The 15,415-nt window shown below is 39.3% G+C and overlaps 1 protein-coding gene across 6 annotated transcripts in view; it reads right to left on the reverse strand.

Moving 5' to 3' along the window:
* Positions 1 to 731: 731 nt before the first annotated feature.
* The window catches only part of GLRA2 (glycine receptor alpha 2), a 128,566-nt gene continuing 113,882 nt past the window's right edge, over positions 732 to 15,415 (reverse strand). For all 6 annotated transcript variants that reach the window (XM_008921370.3, XM_018084354.2, XM_018084355.2 and 3 more), the window contains one exon: positions 732 to 2,267. In XM_008921370.3, the coding sequence (XP_008919618.1) occupies positions 1,989 to 2,267 (279 nt within the window). In that variant the 3' untranslated portion in view covers positions 732 to 1,988. The remainder of the gene's footprint in view (positions 2,268 to 15,415) is intronic.

The following is a 15,415-nucleotide window of genomic DNA, read 5'->3' on the forward strand; positions in this document are numbered from 1 at the left end:
AAGTCTGGTAGTTACAGGCAGCCAGGTGGAGAGAGACGGGGACACAGACACAGACACTCAGACACACAAATACAGGCTCAGACAGGCTGTGGAACCTGTATCCACAACCTCTCAGCAGAAGTTTTTCCAGGAGTGAAAGCAGAGTGAGAAGTGTTGCAGGTACAGTATGCCTCTGTACCACTTCTCACTAGGGGAGTGAGAAAAAATGTCTGTACTGGGCAGCTCTGCAGATGCGTGTTTTGGCCACACAAAGGAAGACTTTTAAAGTATTGGTCATTACCATGTCTATAAGAGGCACCTGCCATAGGCCATCTCAGCATGTCCTTCAGCTCACCAAAGTGATAAAGCTGTAAGAAAGTCAGGAGAAAGTTTAGGGTACCTCCAAGTCAGGCACAGCATGTGTGAAGCTGAGGTGTGGTTCTTGCCACGCAGGGATGCTTGAGTGGGGAGCAGTGTGCCTCCTCCCAAAGGCCTGGCTCAGCACATGCAAATGTTCTACAAATTCTCACATCATATCTTAGCCACCTTTCTGACTCAGTCCTTGACGTACTCCCAGGGGCTGCAATAGCCCCTTTGCTGCAGGATAGATAGCAAAATGTGGCGTGCTAAGCCAGGTCAGCAGAAGGATGCTTTTCACCCTCTTTCTGCTGACAGAGCAGTGGAATACCTGGGCTGTGGCACGAACAGCTCTGCTGCTGCTGCTGCAGCAAATGAAGAAAAGAGTAAAGAAATGTTAGTACCACATTTAGCTTTATTGAAATTGAACAAATACCTTTTTTTAATAAACCCTTTTACAGCAAGTGTAAAATTTTAATGTTTGACTCATCTTATGTTACAGGTTGTCTTCTTCCATGTAAGCAAAAATACCATCTTTTTTTTTTTTTTTTTTTTTTTTCCTTTTTTTTTTTTAATTTTCTACTTTAAAACACGTAGCAAGGATTTCAATAATGCAGATCTGGCACCAAAAGGTAACAGGTTCTGAAAATCACAGTACAGTTTTAAAATTCTTAGGTTAATTAATGATATTTAAAATGATAGCCACTTTGAGTAAAGATATAAATTAGAGGTCTGTAAACAAGTTGTGTTTACCTATAGAGCTATTGACTGCAGCTACAATGAGAACGGTAATAGAAACTCAATGCTAAACTGAGCTACACCTTTGAGGAAACAAGTTCTTACTAAGTGGTGTGGTACAGGGTAGCACAATAGGTAAAATACAGTTTGGCACCTCAAGTTGCATGTAAAATCAGCAGAAATAAAATAAAGTAAGTGCACTGTCTCCCAACAAAAATAAACCAGGCAGTTTCACTGGTTTTGGAGTGTCAACTATCAAATAAATCACACGACACACAAGTTCAACTAGGAAATTACAATTCTAGTAAAGCAAGATAATATTAAAATGCACACCCACAAGGATAGTAAAGTATAAATCTCTTTTTTTGTGTGTTTTTTTTCTCCTCTCCCCTCTCAGTATAAATAATTTACAACCCACAAAAGGACTCCTTGGTGAAACCACTACCTACAGACATGGTCATGGAATGTAGCTCAGTAGACTTGTTTCAAATAGAAAGGCAACATTATCCTGAAAAAGTTTGGTCCTCTTATAACTCACTGTACTGTAGCCACCACAGTCTCTTGGTAGATGTTTTAGGAGAATTGTTTGTTTTCTGATTCTCTTTTGTTCTGAAATATAATATCTTCATGATAAAGCTGAGTAAAATTTGGCCCCAATTACAGATGTCTGGTCAATGCTGAATCTGGAAGAACACACTGAAAGCACATAGGGGGAACCTCATTGACTGGTGTCACAGCATATTTTGTCATGCAATCACTTTTCCTTCTATACTTCTTTTCCTCTTTGCTATTTTTTTCTCCAGTGTTCTGGGGGAGTGGGAAAGAAATCCTTAGTCCAAATGACAGAAAGACATTTCACTGTTTATTTACATGTGGATCACTTTGGCTGAGAAGTCCTGGCAAACCAGAGTTGCTTATTTCTTGTGAATGTCCTCGTGCCGTATAATTTTGTATGTAATCCAGTAAAAGATGTTGAAAATGAGGAAGGCGAGTGGGAATGCAGCACGGGATATTGTATCAATCCTTTTTGCACGGTCAACAAACTTCTTTTTGATCGAATCTGAATCCTTTGGTGGTGCTGGAGGTGGGTTGGGTGGAGTAGCCTTGACTGCTGTGCCATCCTTGACTTGGAGGCAGTGACCCATGCCATAGCCACTGAAATTGAATCGACTGTCACGAGCGACTTCATCTTCCTGGGAGATAAAGAAGACAAATAAGACACACAATCACCTTTCTATTGAAGCATGCCATGTACTTGAGTATTTGAGGTGTACCCTCCAAAACAACTCAGCAATTAGCTGGTTAAGCTATGATACAAAGTCCAGGTTTCAAAGACAAGCAGTTAAAATTCGCGTAAAAATATGTGGAAATTAGGTGACTTCTAGTGTTTGTGAATCAGAGCTTTAATTTTCCTAGCTATGACTAAATCAAGTGCCCTGAACAGCAAGCTGTATCCCAGCCTCACAGGGAAGAGATCTGTCTCCACAGGTTTCTCATTGCTCTCCTTGGGCTTTCTGTGGGGAGGAAACATGGTCATGTTGGCATCAGGGAGTCTGTTGCAGTTCGAATAGAATGACCCAGTGATCCAGGGACCCAAGCTCACGGCAATGTGTTTCCATTGCTCAGCCTAACCACAACACTGCAGCTTCATCTCCACTCTACAAAACAAGGAGGAGGAGTGCTCTGACAACTGATACTTCAAAGTGCACTGGGCACTCGGATTTAGTGGTAACTGGGAGTTGGGTGCAATAGTGTGAGCTAATGTAGCAGCATCTTGCAGAAATCCATTCTCTCTCATGTCTGAGTGGGTGATATTTGTTTCTGGAGAGGTGAGTAACTACCATTGTACTTTATTGCTATGATAACTGTGTGATGAGGCTTGTGGCTGTGCTAGTAAATTCTCACTGACGTTTCTCCTGTCTGATAGCACAATAATACACAAGTTAACAGTTGCTGGCAGCTCTCCATGAAGGATTCAAAATGAACAGAGAAAGCAGCTCTATTCTTTTTCATTCCAGAGATGAATTGTAGGTTCAGCAGCTTGCCCTAGTTAAAGGCCCTCTCTTTGACCAACAGACACTTCGCTGTTGACTGAAAAGGACCACTTCCTGTGCTCACAGGGAGCCCACTCCCTCACACGGAGTAGTCCCTCATATCTCTTAATAAACCACAGACTTCTGAACTTAAAAGACAAAGACTGCAAGAAAAAAAGCATCACGGCAGCAAGGTGTTGAATAAGGAGTATATTGGCTGAACTTGGGGTTAGGAAGGGAGGATAATTTGCACCTATTCAGGATGTAAATCACTGCTCCTTCACAGAAGCACCTTTTTCAATAATTGCATTTTTCTGTCTCCCCAACTGCATCATTGGAATTAAATATATCATCCAACTTACTCTCCTTACCTTGGACCTGACATGCAAACATGAATAACCAATACTGTGATCCAAGGCTACCAAATGAGAAATAGTCACTCTGACCGCTTATGGCATTGAATGCTTATGGAAGGAGGATAGGCAGTAAACAGTGCTTTGGAGCTCCTGCCACTTCAGTGCAAGGCTCTTTGAGCATTTATCCAGGGTTTATAAACTTTTTATTTCCAAAGCTCACCATCATTAAAAAAAGAATGGTCCTCTCCTCTTTTAATTTTATTTATTTGCATTTTGCAGTACCTCTGTGAAAACTCTGCTTGTCCTAGTAATTGTAAGTACATAAAGTATTTTGAAGATGAACCTATTGAGACCTAAGTTCTGCATAGCCTTATAGGCAATGCTTCTCTTGCATGACTTAGTAACACTACAAATCCCCCAATAGTACAGGGAGATGCCTTCCTCTCAGAGCTTTCCCTTTTACTGAGTTTGAAGGATAAAATGCATGCCCAGGACATGAGAGGTGATTAAAAAGGGTAACAGATTTTCAGCAGCTGTGTTGCCATATGTACTTCATTCATTTTTTAAAAATTTAATTTCTGTTACTCCTGAGAGATCTGTGGGAAGAAAGAAAAAAAATGTGCTGAGCTCAATGCAGGCTTGGAGAGTCTTGACTTCCACTGTGCCCTGCTGGGTCACAGCTTTGTCACATGGGGTTGAGCAATTAATCTTCAATGTCACAGCCCTCCTTTTGAGCTTAGACTGTGGCAACTTGAGTGGGAAGACATCTGAGATTAGGGACAGGGATATTTAAATCACATTCTTCCAGGTATTCAGCACCCAGCCTTTAACTGTAAGGAGCCACTGATTTCCCAATGGGATTTAAAGTCCTGCTTTTCCCACCAGACAGTTGTCTGTGCCACTTCTTTCTCATAAAACCCAGAGACAAGCATGCCCAGTCTTCATGCTAGTTTTTTGTTTAGGACTGCAGTAGATGCAGTTTACCCTGGATACAAGAGGTACAGCATTCACCTGGGGTATGAGGAGTGCATGCTTGGTCTCCCTCTCTGCTTGAGCATATTTTAATCTCCTTCTCCCTGATAAATCTCTGGATCGGTTTGTTACCTGTTTTCCCAACATGGAGTTGTTTGCTGGGTGCAAAAAAAAATGTGTTTATGTAGGGGTTTTTTTAACCTTTATCAGAAAAATCTTTTTCAAAGACTAAATAAGTAATTACAAGAATGGCATTGTGTTTTTACCTTGCCACTTGTTTCTGTGTTTGATATTACTCTCTTATCTGTGTTTGATAATACTCTCTTATACAAACACAGCACTGGAGACACCTAAGCTGTAGCTGTTGTGATCGTCAAGTGCCACCAGAAGCAAGGAAAGTCAGGATCCTTACAGCCCCACCTCCAGCCATGGAGATGCTGCAGCTCCATAACCACCATGGGGTTTTCAACAGTAAAATCCCTCAGGAGCTGAAGGGGCTTTGCAGTCTGGCACCCTGAGCACTGCCAGGTCTCGCAGTCAAGACCTGACCTCATCAGAACTGCTGAGGGGAGCTAGGGGTCAACCCAAGTGATGGAACTTCATTATTCACTCTGTGGGCTAGGTTACTCTGCCATGGACCAAGCCAACAAGATTTCTCTCAGATGAACCTAATCCACTGTGGACTGATGCTATGAGTCATGTGGTGATACCTGGCCTCAGAAACAATAAAACCCCTCATGTGATTTACTTAAGCAGTAGGGATGTAGTTAAAAAAAGCTGTCTGTAAAACACAATAATCTTGTGACAAAACTACCATTTGAAATTTCAGATAATCTTCTAACATCTTGTTACATATAAAGGATTTGGGGGAATAGTCACAGAGAAAGAAAACCAAATTTATATACTTTGACAAAGAGAACCGTTTTTTCAATCATGTTTTTCAATCAAACCGTGAGATGAAAAACTCACTTCAAGTGCCTTTCCTTAAGTAGTGGATATGTTTTCCTTTAACCTAGAGGGTTGGTGAACTACTGGGCAACCTACCAAGGGTACCGTCTGGGGGTGTTGCAGGGTGACTTTTCATTCTCAAGGTCATTTTCAGTTCATATCATCTGACATATCTACCATGAAGACTCATCTAATGACAGTCTTCAGCCTGTGCTGTTCACTAGCTTAGTCAATGGCAAAATAGTCCCAATAACTTTTCAAACATCTCTATCATTATTTTATTCAGACTACACCTAAAACTTATTAATTTTAAACTGGACAGGATCTACCTTACGAAAATCCCAGACTATTTATGTATTTACAGATTTTAAAACCAAAATCAAAGAGTAGCTGGAAGCCACCAGACATCAACTGGAGTGGCAGAATCCACTGCCATTGAAGTCATTAACTTTATCATTCTAAAGGGATGTGAAGTTAGTGTTACATAATATGTAGTCATAGTTCCATTTGTCCTTGATTAAGGCATAGGGAAAGGGGTCAAAAGTTAGGATGAGAAACAGAAAAGAAAAAAATAGCAAGATGAAAGTGTTCTTTCAGATAGTTTTCTTTCAGATGTCCACACCCTGAGTATTGTAGAAGAATTAGCCTTTGAAAACTAAGTATATTTCCTGAGATTTGGGTAAATTCTTTCTACAGATGCTTTTCAACAACATAGGTTTATGTGTATCATCTTATGGTGTCTTAATGAACAGGCTTTAAACAATTTTTATCAAACAAGATTTGCATATTATCCTCAATTTTTAATTTCCCGTTATGAATTTAATAATTTTCTGTGTTTTACAAAGTAATGGCCTTAGATTCTCGTGACGTAGCTTTACATGGAAACATGTAAATGGGGGGATAATGCTTCTGACATGGTTTTCTTTCTTCATCTTTCATCTTTGTGAAACTTTTATTTCTACTCCATCAGGTCTAGAATGTATTTCATACTATCAGCTTCACACCAAAGCAATCAGGAATGGGGAAAACACTTTAGAAAACCTAGTTCATTCAATGCCTTCCATGCACAACTTTCTGTACAATGCATTCGGAAGTGCTTTGTCCTCACCAATTTTAAATGCCTATTGTCAGCATTGACTCAGTTTTAGCAATGAGGAAAATGAGAGAGAGACTGGCTTCAAACAGTGTATTTAATTTACTCTCTGATGTGATTTATTCTTTTAATTTTGCTACTCTTTTTCCAACATACGGTGGAAAAACTATTTAAAAGACTATCTGGTTTAATTAAATTTAGAGGACAAGGATGATTAATTTTAGGTATAGGATAGAGAACATCAGAGAAATTTTCCTTTTGGCATTCATAAGCACAAAGTTAGAAACTCACAATCAATTCAGACTTGAATGTAAAATGGAATCAATAGGAAACAGACACTAAAATATATTCGGAGATTTCATTCCTAAATCATCTTTATAACTTTGAGACATCTCCCATCTCTCAGTACTTTACATAATTCATGGTGTGGTTTTGCAGAATGTTGTGCTTACATGGTTTCAGTTCTCAGGAGTCACTGAGTATGCGGACAGAGGTAGTTCAGCTGAGAAGCATATTTGGACTTTCAAGTCCCCTTTGGGTCCTCACAGGAGCCTTTTAACAAGAGTTAACTGTCAGGAGACGAGAGGGAAGGTCCTTTCATAGATTAACTGTTTAAAGGGCAGTAATGGAGTTTGGTACTAAAAGATGGATTTCATAACTGAAGGATTCGCTGGAGGGAACCTCCAAGAATCTGTGTGAGAACCAATAAGAAGGAACTGATTTCTAAATGAGCTGGGAGAAAGGTTCCCAAGGGAGGTACACAAGTGAAACAGGATATTTAAAGCAGACAAAGCCAAGCCAGAAGGATTCTAAAAGCTGAGTGACTAAGAAACAAAATGGCAGAAAATGAAGTACAGAGTTGATAAGTGCAAGGTAAAGCACATTGCAGAAGATAACCCTAATTACACACAGACAGTAATGGGCTCAAAACTGTTGTTTTGTTGGGTTTTTTTTTCTGGGTGGCAGTTTGGGGAGTTACCACATAGATGATTCTGACAACATTAGTCCTCTGCTAAGCAGCAGTCAGGCAAAGGGCAAACAGAACAGAAAATGTCTTTCTGCCATTTTATCCACTCACAGTGTGATCAGTTTTTGAACACAAAAGGCATTTCTGGTCACTCAAACCTAGTGAAAACATAGCAGAATTAGACAAAATACAAACAAGAGCAGCAAGGATGATAAAAGCCTTTTGGTATGAGGAGGAAGAAAATAGATGAGATCTCTTTATCTTAGAAAAGCTGTGTTTGGGGGATGATATCACAGGATCATAAAATCATAGAGAAAATTAAGAAATAGAAGGAAAATTAGTAGGTTATGAGTTTAGGGGGGTTTGTTGTTGGTTTCTTTTTTTTTTAATGCAAATATAGGATAAAACATAGTAACACCATGAAGGAGATCAGATTTTTTTTTCAAAGGAAGTTATCTTTCATTTCTGTGTACAAATCTTTGTGTGAGACCATTTCAGATGATGAAAATAGCGAAAGACACAGATCCAAAGGTCCATGTGCAGTTATTGAAATTGCAACCTGGTTCATATGAAAGTACACCCTTGGTTGCTTATTTTCCCAAGACAGAGAAGTTCTAGGTTTGTCTTGGAGCTTTTAAATACAATATCCATGCCTGACCACTGCTGGAGAAAGGATCTGGAACAGAAGCCATTCCTTCTCACCAAATACAGCATATTCTGTGGGAATTCAGGTCTTCCACCTCTTGATAATATGCTGGGAGCTGGTGCCAATGTTGAAATGTTCTGAATTTCCATAGTTTTTAGTATTTTGAGTGTCATGTTTTTCTTACACATAGTTCTACCTTGAGGCTAAATCCTGCTGATACAGAAAGAGATGAATCTTACATAGTAAACTTGTGTGTTCCAATTTCTTATTTGGGGGTAAAACGAAAGACGGAACAAGCTCTGGTGGCATTTGGCAATAATACAAGGCCACTAACAAACTTTCCTGATTTCTTACACCTGGAAGAGTTCTGCATCTCAGCTCACCTATGCCATATGCCATTCCCACTCCTCCTTAACTTCAGAGGAACAGAAGGTGATGTAAAATTTTCGCCTTCTCAGCTCTATCCTGCCCAAAGTAGATATCAAACACTTCCAAGAATCTAAATATTGGTCTAAATATTGTTTCCCCTAAATATTCACCAAGATGTTTAATCAAAAAAATAGGCAGTCTCTGACTAATCCTACTGCATCATGCCACTTCATCAGGACCCACCATTCTGCATGTGACAGTGGCGTTCACCACATTTCTGCCACTCCTAACAGTGATTTTCCTGCTCACTGAGGTTTGCTTTTGCTCTCATTTGAATCCTCATGCCTTATAAAATCTAAGTAAAACAGACCTTGTATTATAAATAGCACAGGCATTTTAATTAATGGCAGAGAAATTGGTCATCATTGTCTTTGGTAAGGGTTTCCAATGGACAAATTTAGGTTTGTTTTTGAAAACTGTGTTTAGTAATATCTCCTGTCTCCAATAAACAGCAGAAGAATCTCTGAAGCATGAGTGATTTACTTACTCAGTCTGTAAGAACAGCAAGTGAACTGTTGTTAATACAATAATGAAATGGTAGTTAATGTGGCTTCGCCCTTTTCAAGTAGGAATTGAACATTATCCAACTGAAAGACTAACATAATTTAAACATGTTGTGAGCAAAAATATTTTCCTGGTTTGAAAAAAACTACAAGTGGAATCTAAATTTTTCAAGGATTACTTTAATAATAAAGATTATATAGTCACTAAGGGTGACTGAGTTGTCAAAAAAAATAATAATTTCTTTTGTAATAATAATTTCTTAAGTAAAGCAAGTATTTCCTTTCTCAATTTTACAAACACAGTTAATAAAAATTTCTTTTTCAATTCCATGTTTTATAGATAATATAATTAATGTTTTAATTTTGGGGGAGGGAGAACCAGATGAACTGCTGTTTTACAAAGCATCATAGATGCTATGATATCATTCCTACTAAAAGGCAGCAGATCAATTCCTGACAAAGTATCTTGGTTTCCCTTAACTTTAAATGAAAGTTACACCTAAAAATACCCAGACACAATGATCTATGAATGTCTTTTAGGTATAATTTGACTGGATATTAAATCCTCTCAAGACTGTGAAGTCTGGAGAATTGACTGCTCCTGGGTAACTTCTGCCAGTTTCTCTCCAATGAAAGCAGAGGTTGGCCAGTTTATCAGTGGGAACGGCACATTAGTGTTTTATATCAGACAAATACATGTTAATGACCTAGATTTGAAGGATAATCTGCTCTGACCAGAAATCTGTTGGATACAGGGCAATTGACTTCTGCTCATTTTGTCTGCATGCAAGGCTGAGCAAACTGCAAAGTTAGTGTTCAAACACATGACTATGTCAGCTGGAACATAAAATAGATGTTAATGGGCACATTAAAGCTAAACTATGTAAAGCAAGACTACATTTGATAACATTTTAGAACATCTAAAACATAAAACACTAATGGAAACTTACCCAAAATTCACTTACCCTATTTTCTCCTGCTTTCTATAAAACATCTGCCCCAGAGAGACAGGCAGAGTCTCATCTGCCTCCTTTTTGTGGTCTTCAAGCCCTAGCCTCAGACTTCAGTGCTCTCCTACCCTGAAACCTGCTGTAGGGCCAACACCACCCAGCAAATCCTGTCACAGTACAAGGGCATATGGCATCCCCAGGTGTGCAACAGGCTTGGGGGAATTGCCAATGCAACACTTGGGGCTCCCAAGCTCAGAGACCCCAGTTACAGACACGAATATCTGAGCACCCATCTCCCCAGGATTTTTCCCATCAGGTTCTGTGGTCCTTCTCTCAGAGCAGATTCAAATATTTTGTGGAAGATGATTTTTCTTGCATCTCTAGGAAATTTCTCTGGCCTCTGCCTCTGCCTTAACTGTAATCACAGAATCACAGAATCTGCTGAGTTGGAAGGGACCCATCAGGGTCATTGAGTCCAACTCTTAGCCCTGCACAGGACCATTCCCAAGAGTCACACCATGTGCCTGAGAGTATCGTCCAAATGCTTCTTGAACTCTGTCAGGCTTGGTGCTGTGACCACTTCCCTGGGGAGCCTGTTCCAGTGCCCAACCACCCTCTGGGTGAAGAACCTTTTCTGGATTTCCATCCTAAACCTCCCTTGACACAACTTCAGGCCATTCTCTTGCGTCCTGTCATTGGTCACCACCATCCTAGATGATTTTTGAGACCATTCCTGTGCCATGACTGTGGCATCTCAGAGTACCTTACTACTCAGTCAATCAAAATTTAAAAAAAAAAAAAAGTGTATATGTACATATAGGGCCCACAAATGGTATTAATGATTTGATTCATGCAGGTTAGCCTCTAAAACAGTGTATCACTGGGGATTTTCTAGGGCTCAGGTTTTTATTCTCTCAGCTCCCCCACTCTGCCTCAGGCCAGATTCAGCAGGCATCGTGCTCCCTGCCAGCGCCTGGGCTGGGGAGGAAGCACTGGGACCTGTGGCATCTGTACACCTTGCTGAGGCCTCCTGCTCAGTACTGGGAAGGGGAAGGGTAAGAGGGAGGGGAAGGAGAAAGGGAAGGAAGAGGAAAAGGCTTTTTGCATCTCTGTTGGTGGATTCTCTCCTTCAAGCCATTTGCTACAACAAACACCCAGAACAAACCCCAGCAAATGCAGACAGAGTTTACTAGAGCTTTCTCAGACATTCATGCATTTAATTTATGCAAATACTGCACAAAATGAATTAAATATTGCAAATTACATTAATAATTTATATTCTGTAGTTAAAAATAGTCAAGAATATTTGAATAATCTTAAATTGTTCACATGCAAATTTTATAAGTTTTGTGTGGTTTATTTTTTTCTTTTTTCATTTCTGAGGAGACAGATCTTCCTTTTCCAGTTATCAGTTCTTAATGCCAGGCTTCCAATAAATAATGTTTTGGGGTTGGTTTTCTTTTCTTATCTCCTATTACACAAATTATACTTTCTGACTTTGCATATTGTTTATTAGTCGGGATCTCAATCTGGATTCCTCCACCCATTTTTGCATAGCTCCAAAGCATGATTGGGTTAAACAAAATATTTTCCAGCTATCTGCACTTCAGACTTGTTTCCAAAATTAAATTGTTGCATCTTAGAAACATCTTGACTGTTTGAATGTATGAGAAATTTACTAGACAAATAGATTTCTCTCTTTTCATTTTTATTTGCTTCTTTGAGGGTTGCTCTATAAAACTCTAATATTATTTATTCTCAGCAAAATAAACATTCATCATGAGGTAAAAATCAATAGCACTCAGTGCTATAGCAACTTGATAGTGCAATCTTAACATGGAATTGAAGGAGTGTTTTTTTCTCATCTGATAAGTAATAAATCCATAAATCCTACAAGGCCATTGGAAGTATGCATACAGTGGAAATTAAATAATATTTCATTTTAAATGGGTTTGATAGTTTTTCTATTACTGTATTACACACACACAGAGTGTCACACAAGCACACACACTCACAGAGTCTGTATGCACCCACCCATGAAGATATATATACATACCTATCAATGTGGGCATCTACTTAATCTAGTCATCTAATGTATTCCCTGAAGGGATTTGTTAGTGGGAAGCTCACCTAGTGAGAATGTTTTTTTTCCATTTTAATATTAGGGGCACTCTCCAGAGCATTTATCAAACCACAAAGTCCATTTTTAATAACTTCTCGAAATGCTATCTTTTATGGTAGCTTCTCCCCCTCAGTAGTTCTAAGAAGCAGGGATACAGAACACATGAGCATGGGTCATTAAACTTGCCCAATCCTCTCTGCCCAAAACCAGGCTCTTTGATGGGGTGCTGGCATTTCTCCAGGAGGACCATCTGCCCAGGCCAGTAGCTAAGCAACACATCTCCTAGTGATGGCCTTTTATTACTTGGTAAAACTGATTCAGGGAATAACCTGAAACAATAGATTTAGCAGCATATAAGAAACTCAGTGCTGAGAGGTACAGACAGACGAAATGTGGAAGGATGGCTACAGCAGTAGAAGAGATATTCTTGGGAGAAGATCTCAGATGCTCATGTGAACTCAAGTTTTGTTCAAGAACATCAAGAAAAAAGAGAGAAGAAATGTCCAGTTAACTTATCTAAAGGAGAGAGCACAAGAATAATAAAGGGTTGCTATCCCTGAAGCCTTCCTGAAATGTGCATGTTGTATGTTTCATCTTTTATGTGTCCTGGAGTAATTCTAAATAGTGTCTGCAGTGTCAGAGCTCTGGAGAAGCCTGTTGTTAAGCATATGGAAAAGGTCAGGACTCACTGTGAGGGCTTATGACCTCCTGACCTGGAGGTTCCCCTTTTGAGAAGGGACAACACCAGGGGAAGGATTCTATTCAGAAAATATGCCAATAAGCCAGAGAATGAAGCAGTGCAGGGAGCTCCCCTAAACAAAGGGAGACCAAGCAACACAGGTTTCTACTTCACTGAACATCCAAGAGCCTCATGAGTACCAGTCAGGAGTACCTACACCTTCTGCTTGCAAAATTCAGTTCCTTCCTCAAGCCCTATCTGCTGCTCTGGCTCCTTTCTGCTCGTTGGAGCTAAATAATTATCTTCCTACAAAGTAAAGACAAATTGTAAAGGTAGAGCTCCACCTTGCCAAAATCACCTCTGAACTGAAAGGTGTTATTCTACTCTTTAAGAATAACCAGGAAATAGGTTTTGTGTTGTTTTGTTTTTAGTTAAAACATTCCATTTTGGATATTAAGAGAGCTGCTAATTGCTCAAAGAATTTACACTACCACAAAGCACTTTGACTTGTAATGCTTCTAATTTGATCTACTGTTCCTTACATACAGCATGACTGGTACGGAAAGCTGAAGATCACCGAGTGCAGGGGCCCATGTAGCAGTCTGTGACTTTGTTCTTACCACCCAGAACATGTAACATGAGCCATTTGGAGGATTTGGAAGATGATCACAGTGAGTGCTGCAAAACCAGCAAATGGGATCCCAATTTTATTCTGTTTAAAGCTCAGCAAAAAGAGTTGTTGTTTGTGCATAGCACATGTTGTTCTAGCCTACTGAAAACTGAGTAATGTGGTAGTATATGCAAATAGTAATCGATTAAAGATTTGGCATGCACCAGAATACTCCAATGACATGTCCAGTCACAGCAGTACCATCTGCTTTTCCTTGTATGTGCTAAATTTATAACACTGTGCTAATTTCTATAAAAGTTTACATACCACCTTCAGGAAATTATACTTAACAGACATGCAATATTCGTGCTTTGTGACTTATCGTTGACAAACAGTTAATAAATGTCTCTTCCATTACTCTCATCTCTATTCTTAGACAAAGGACTTTAGAAATCAATAACATTGATTGTGATTCTTAAGCCCAAAGGAATGGCAGTGATTTGCAATTCAAATGTTATTTCCCTAAGGTTTTGGTCATGCTAGAATTTTGACAGACCAAAAGGCAATCTGACTTTCACCTGGAGGTTGGACACCAGTAAAACACAAGAAGCCTGGTATCATACACCTAAATTAAAATTAACTCTTTCTGTGTGGAGCAGAAATTTTACCAAATTGCTAACTGTACCATCTCTTCAGGCAGTCATAAATTTGACACATGGACTCTGCACAATACTGGCAATATCCCCCTCATGATTGCTCACTAACACTCTGAGTCATAGGAAGATAGAAAACCAGGCAAGGAAAGGCTCTTTTTAATGGCCATCTGGGGTTTCTATGAGTCTTTTGCCCTGTTGGCTTCATGGCTGGATGTTTTACTGATGAAACTGGAGCTCATTTGGAGAGTCTCCACATGATGCTGTGCTGAATGATTTCTCCCCACAGGATGAAAGGCTGAGCTCTTTCTTCTTTGGGTCTGAGAGGAGCAGGTATTTCACAGTGTGAGACCATTGAACTATTACCTCAGGGGACAGTTGTCTAGAGGATATTTTAAACCTGTTTGACACATTTAAATAGATGGTTTCAGTTTGCCAGTTGTGGGATGGCTCCTAAAATAAATGTCACTATAAAGAATAAGGCAATTTGTTTTGGATGATTAAGAGAATCTGGCTCGTATATTCAAGGTGTGACAATTCCAATCACATCTTCATTTCAATTTACAGGAAAGAAATAAACTAGGCTTCATTATTGTTCACATTGCTGATGCTATGTATTTGACATGATAATCTACAGTATTAGTCAGTAAATTGACTCACTGGACTGGCCTTGATCATATGCTCCATTTTCTGCTCAGCAGGGCCCTCTCTAACAGCTATATATAAGCAGGGAGAGGAAAAAAAAGAGACTATTCTCTCTTAGATCATTATAAAATGATGTTGCTTTCAGTTTTCCTGTTGCTTCAAAGGTTATAAGTGATGTGATCTTTTCACTATCACAGATAATATATGGCTGCTGTTTGTCTGACTTGTCAGCTCCTCACACAGAAATCCAATACTTCCCTCTTGTCACATATTCATTTCAGATATGTGTTCTCTTGCAGAGTCTGAAACGAAATACTCACTGTATTCCTATCTGCCAGTTCTTAAGTCTCGCCTTGTGCAGTCCTTCCTTGTCAAAGCACAGTTGTCACATTAGCAACCCATATGAGTACTTGAAGCAAACGTAGAATCTCCTGATAGTAATTAAAATTCTGCATGCTTTTCTATTAAATAAAGTAAATCTTCATGCATCATAATCCATAGCTCTGCTTTTCTGCCACTGTTTTTAAATGTCTGATTACTGAGCTAATTGCTCAGGCAGGTTGTTTTTAGATTGTATTATGCACTTATGAGTTTTGTATCACTGTCAAAATAAGTATTGGATTAATCCTTATTCCTCATCTACATGTCGAGAAATTGTTTCCTGAGTCCAGAAGTTAAAATTAGGAGCAGCCTCTAAAAGGGGCTAAAGGGTGAAGGGCAGCTAAGAGAGGATGA

This window comes from Manacus vitellinus, unplaced genomic scaffold (assembly GCF_001715985.3).
Source record: "Manacus vitellinus isolate BGI_N305 unplaced genomic scaffold, ASM171598v3 scaffold_7_pilon, whole genome shotgun sequence".
Lineage (NCBI taxonomy): Eukaryota > Metazoa > Chordata > Aves > Passeriformes > Pipridae > Manacus > Manacus vitellinus.